Here is a 5,995-nt window from a genome sequence, read left to right as displayed (position 1 = left end):
AAAAAAAAAAAAAAAAAAAAAAAAAAAAAAAAAAAAGGCCAAATTCCCCCAAAAAAAAAAAAAAAAAAAAAAAAAAAAAATTTTTGCCCAAAATAATTATTTTTTTATATTTTTTTTTTTTTTTTTTTTTTTTTTTTTTTGCGGGGAACTTGGCCTATTTTTATTTTGCATTGTGTTTTCAGTTTTCTTTGGATAGGGGTCACCAAACCTCTATTGTTTGAGGCTGTTGTCTGGAGTGTTGGACATACAGATGTAACTCAATAAATTAGATTATCATCTAAAAACAAATTTAGTAGTTTAAGTCAAAAGCTGTGTTCTTGTGTGTTGTGTATGGATCATTTTCTACCACATTTTCTTTCTACTACTCAACTTTCCCTTAATATGTTTGTATGCTACAGTTTGTTTACAGTCAAATTCTTTAGCAATGATTTGTTAGATTACTATGCAAGCCAATGACAGGTCAGGTTGACAGTCTTCCCCATGGTTGCATAGACTATGGGATGTTTATATTATTAATGTTGTACCTGCCTGTTTAGGAAAGTTACTAATTAAATAACTTTTGACATGTTTTCTGTCTCTCTTTTTTCTAATTACTTAGAGAGAATAAATCAACTGATTCTTTCACCAGTGATTTCCCAGTTTGCTTATTAACGACACATGCCATTTTCATCAATCTGGATGTACATGATTTGAAGCTCGCCAGATGTGTTAAAACAAGATTTTTGTGTGTTTTGTCCCTCAGTTTTCACTTTGGGAAAACCTCTCTGTTTCATTTACCTAAGGGAAGCCCAGGAAAACTCACGTCAACCATGTTCTGGAAACATTTGCAAAAAGAACACTGTGTACACAGCCTTACTCCCTGCTTTGTGGACTCTTGATATTTTTCAATAGAATTTGTCTCGTTGCCGTTTGGTCAGGAAGGATGCAGAGTGAATGAAAGGATAGAAAGGCCTTGTTTTACTTTGCCCATGCTGACAGAAGGGAAGGACTTCATGTGAGAACTTAGCTGTAGCTTCGGTCAATGTTCTGCCATAAATGGATCTGAAGTGAACTTTAATGGGTGGGGACCTTCTTCTGCTGTCCATCATGTCAAAGAACCATTGGAAAATTTGAATAAATTGGCTTTTATAATGCTGCCGTAATCTGCAAATGCTCCAATGGATCCAAATTCATTCACTCCAGAGACATGATTATAGCAGAAATCAGTAAACACTGGCAAGCATGGAATCTTGGTCCCCACATATTCTGGCCCTACTGATCAAACTGCCTTTGATCAAAGATTTACAAATGGATTTTATTCTAAACTTTCACTTTTGTATCGGATGACCAGAACAAACGGAGTTTCTGTAATGCGCCTGTTAGCAATTAAGCCAAACACTGTGCAGCTCTGAGTCTTTTGCCCTCCCCTTGCACTAGAGCTAAATTAAATTTAGAGTCCATTAGATGGTTTGAAGCTATTAACGCTGTAGCTTTGTGGATCCGTTGTCCTTCTGGTGGTTAACTGAGCCTTCATACATCACAGTATAAAAGGAAATTACTTACAAAAGAGTGGGGAGCTTAAGAAGAACAAACCATGAATTATTATAGATGCAGTGCACATTTCTCTTGTGCCATTTGGTCCAACTCCAGATGTGCTTAGGTGGTTTCCCCTGACTCACCAAGAATGTCCCCTAATTTAGACATCCTGGAAGAAGAAAGAAGCCAAGCTCAGATTAGGAGCTGTGCAAAGCTGTAAGCTTCAGAGGAAACAGCTGGAAAGTTGGACTGATGGCGTAAAGAAAGTATACAGGCTTGTTTCTCTACTTCTTTAATGCAACACTAATTAGCTGCAGAATACGACTCTGCAAGATGCCAGCTTGTCTGGACTTTAGTTGCCGTAGGAACATGATTTAGACTTGTAGTGATGGCACAAGTGTTATTGTGTACTTTCAGCTAAAAGTAGAACAAAATGTGAATTTACATTTTCCCTCCCTACAAATTTCTTCAATTTTTTATTTATCATACTAAAATGTTTCGGCTCACACTGCCACACGAAGGGCTGGATCCAACCATCTGAAAAAAAATCTGTATGACAACATTCTAAAGAAATTAGGGTACAGAAGAGACACAAAGTCATTGATACCCACCAATCTGGAAAAGGTTACAAAAGCTACTTCAGAGGAGCAGTTATCCATATAGGAAAAAAAGATGGAACCTGAAGAAGAATATCCATCAGTTTGTGATGTGAAGGTTTGGTGCATGTTTGGTGTACTTGGGGCAATGATCTGGAGGAGTACACCAACAAGTCCACTTGTGGTTTCATCAAAGTTTGAACTTAAATATAACTGTCTGACCTTAAATAGTTTGTCCATGTGCAAAATCCCTCCTGTGTAGATAAACTGAAACAAATCTGCAAACAAGAGAAAGACTCCTTATTGGTAGTTAGTTACAAATGCTCGATTGTAGTTGTTGCTACCAAAGGTGGCACAACCAGGTTTATTTTTTTATTTTTTTTTTTCGTTTTTATAAATATTATGCAAGGTTGGAGTCAATAGCTTTTCCTTTTATAAACCATCATTTGAAAACTGCATTTTGCATTTACTCCTACTCATCTGAAACATGTACTTAGCAAAAAAAAAAAAAAAAAAAAGGCAAAAAGAGAATAAGTCTTTTCCACAGCATTGTTGCATTTCCACTTCATCGTTATGGTTACATTGCAAGTGTGTTTGTGTTTCATAGGGTTTATGCCAGGCAAAATCGACCAGAGGAGGCATTAAGCCAGTGTGAGAAGTCTTTGGACCTGCTGAAGAATTGCAATAAGCATGAGAGGATGTGTGCTGTTTATAAAGACATGGCTACCATCGAACAGGATAGAGATCACTTGGACAAAGCCATAGACTATCTCTCTAAGGTTAGTAAACTTTCTTTGGTCTCTTTTAAGAACTTTCCCAACCTTTGTTACATAACTACCCTTCTTATTTGGTGGTTAGTGATCTGTCTTGTTTCACTTGATTGTTTCTGCTAGGCTCATACCATAGCTGTGAGTCACAGTCCAGAGGGTCTGGAGGGAGCTCAGATCTCCCACAGCCTGGCCATGATCCTTTCTGCTGCACCAGACCAACATCACAGTGGTGAGTGTGTTGATAGAAACTGACTAGGTCTGCTCAAACACATCAGGCTAATTAGAATTTGAATGTAGTTGATTTCCTTATATGTCAAGTTCTTTAAGATCATTTTATAAGCATCAGCTTGAAATGAACATCAAGCCATACGGACTTAGAACATATTTATAGATTGTTCTAAGTGAACCCAGAAAAATAAAATAATTATGAAAGGAAATGTTTTTAAAAATATATTTAGAGGGATACTTCTGTGCTGTTAAGAACTTTTCATGTAACCTGTTTTGTTTTTTTGATAAGTAGCCTATCAGAATTTCTTTTAAGTAGGCAGAGCTTGTCTGCTGAGGGTTATCCGCATTACCTTCAGCCTTAAACTGAATAGCATTGTATGTTATGAGAAATATTTTGATCAGTTATATTTTAGTTTGCACTCCTTTAAAAGTCCTCCACTGTTTGTGTTGAGAGACCCCAGCTGTGAGAGGCATGGTTTGCTGCTGACTTAAAGGCAAATGCAATGTGAAAGTCTAACATCTGAAATTATTTTTTGTTTTTGTTGCTGAAAAATCACCTTTGTTTTGATACAATGATATTGGATGCTTATGCTAGGATGCAACCTGCAAATCAGAGATTCTCCAAACTGTTGACTTGAATGTCCTGTTTACTCCATGTTGCTGTAGAAACTGCGCGTCACTATTTTGAGCGAAGTCTACGTGCATACAGGAACTCTGTGGGTCCACTTGATCCAGCTTTTCTTGCTGCCCAGGATGACTTCTGTCGATATCTCTTGATTAATGGACAACAGGAGGTTAGAAACAGTCTCCCAACATGTCACCTTTTTCACTCAAATAGTATACCATAACTCCTTTGTAAAAAAAAAAATAAATAAATAAAAATACAGAATAATCCTCCACAAGCAATTTTCTGCTTTTTTGTCACACTGATATGTTGTTGGACATTTATCTAATTTTATTATCAAATAGATAATTTTAATAAATACAAAATTTAGTATTCAATTGACTGTGTCATTTATCAAGTAAAAAGCTGTGACTCTGGAGTTTTCTAATAGGAATTAGGCCTGTGTGTTGGTGGTGAAACTGAATCACAAACTTGTTAATCACAGTTTTTTTTTTTCCCCCAATATATTTTATTGAATGTTCTCTTTTAGGATGCAACAAACTTATAAACAACAAACTTAACCTTGTAAACATGTACTTATTCACACTTACATTCACTCACTCACTATGCAAACCTGCATTTGTTTAGTTCCAAAAATATACAAAACCCTCTGGATTAAGACAAAGAAAAATAACAAGACAATATATAAATAGAAACTGTAGTCAAGACATCCATCCAAGACACCCATTAATAAGCTCCGCCTTCAATCCCTATGATCCTCAGATATGGGTCCCAGAGGTTCTCAAAGTCCCACTGTTTACCCTTGGCGATGTATGTTAGTTTTTCCAGTCAGAGAGAATTTGCGATTTTTTTCTTCCATAGTCCTAGGGAAGGGTGCTAATCACAGTTAATCCATAATTCAACAAGAGAAGATGGTTTCGAAAGATTTTCTTTCTGTTTTTCTTAATAAATTGAATCACAGTTTGAAAAATGTTGCATTTTATGCTGATATTTAATTTGTACAATATCAACAGAAATGTGTGGAGATCCAGAGAGCCTCCCTTGAGTCTAAAATCTCTACATTTGGTGACCTGAGCTCTGAGGTAGCAGAGACTCTTCAGTTGATCGGAAGTGTGGAAATGACTGAGGGCAGGGTGAACCAAGCCCACAGGACCATGACAAAGGTAATCATGTGACACAATGCATACAGTCTATGTAGAATTGTTTTCCCTGTTAATTAAGGTAGGAGAAGATGAGGTAGAAGGTATGTACGAGAATGTTATAATTACTGTCATCGAGTATGACATTCGTATAAACATTGTTTGATTAAAGGTCAAGAGTCTGCATGTTTAAACACATTCAAGTCAGTGAGATGATGACAAGCCAGTCCAGAATACACACAAAGAGCCCCTGTCATTTTGAGACAAGCTATTTCCACTGTCTCTGAAGAGCTGAATGTTATCAGAGTTACAGGCTAATCTTGGAAGGGGGCAGTGTGCAGAGCCAACTACCCTGGTGTAAAATATCACACAGAGTGACTTTGTTTTTCCTCAGTCTAGATAGAAATTGACAGATGGGCAACAGAAGTTCAATGGCAGTTTGCTATCTGCTGCAGATTGACCCCAGTTCGATCAGTCCCCTGAAACAAAACAACATTCCTGAGTTATTGTGCATATTTCCATAAATACCTACATATTTTATTAATTTATTCAACCTTTATTTATATGTACAATAGTTTCATTTACTTCATATTATGTAAAGAGGGGTGTCATTTTTCACATTTGCCCTATGAGCTCACTTGTCCCATCATGGTTAAGCTCTCTAAAGGACCTTATATGACTCTTGTAAGAACTTGCCTCTCAGTGAAGCACCCCAGTTGCTATGTTGTTTTGTTGTTGCTCTCTGAGCAGAGAGGGGGGTCCAAGAATGACAGGGTAGATCAAGGCTCACTCTATCTCCCCCACGTCGAAGTTGTAACCTTTCTGAAACACTCTAACCCACAGCGGATATGTCAGCAGGAGTTATTTTCCAATGCTGTCATCGTGAAACCGCTTCCAGTCTGATTGAGTAACTTGCTTTTGCAAAGGAACTCTGGCCTATAGAGTGGATAGGATGCAAGAGAACTTCTAAAAACAAAGAACAATAGTTCATACAGACACAAAGTTGACCCCCCCTTTTTCCCCCTCTGCAGTATTGCTGAAAAAAAAAAAAAAAAAAAAAAACCCCTTCCTTTACCCAACCCTTAACAACCGAAAAAAAATTAAAAAGGCCAGAGGGACCTT

General features: G+C 37.0%; 1 protein-coding gene across 1 annotated transcript in view; it reads left to right on the top strand.

The window, feature by feature from the left end:
* Positions 1–5,995, top strand: part of ttc23 (tetratricopeptide repeat domain 23) — a 27,915-nt gene that overhangs the window by 16,794 nt on the left and 5,126 nt on the right. Inside the window, exons 6-9 of the mRNA XM_015046949.1 lie at positions 2,719–2,890; positions 3,005–3,110; positions 3,776–3,903; positions 4,748–4,897. Coding sequence (XP_014902435.1) covers positions 2,719–2,890; positions 3,005–3,110; positions 3,776–3,903; positions 4,748–4,897 — 556 coding nt within the window. The remainder of the gene's footprint in view (positions 1–2,718; positions 2,891–3,004; positions 3,111–3,775; positions 3,904–4,747; positions 4,898–5,995) is intronic.

Source organism: Poecilia latipinna, unplaced genomic scaffold (genome assembly GCF_001443285.1).
Source record: "Poecilia latipinna isolate Pla-1442-1.1 unplaced genomic scaffold, P_latipinna-1.0 Scaffold799, whole genome shotgun sequence".
Taxonomy (NCBI): domain Eukaryota; kingdom Metazoa; phylum Chordata; class Actinopteri; order Cyprinodontiformes; family Poeciliidae; genus Poecilia; species Poecilia latipinna.
The sequence above is the reverse complement of the archived record's forward strand: the minus strand, read 5'-3'. Positions and strand labels throughout refer to the sequence as shown.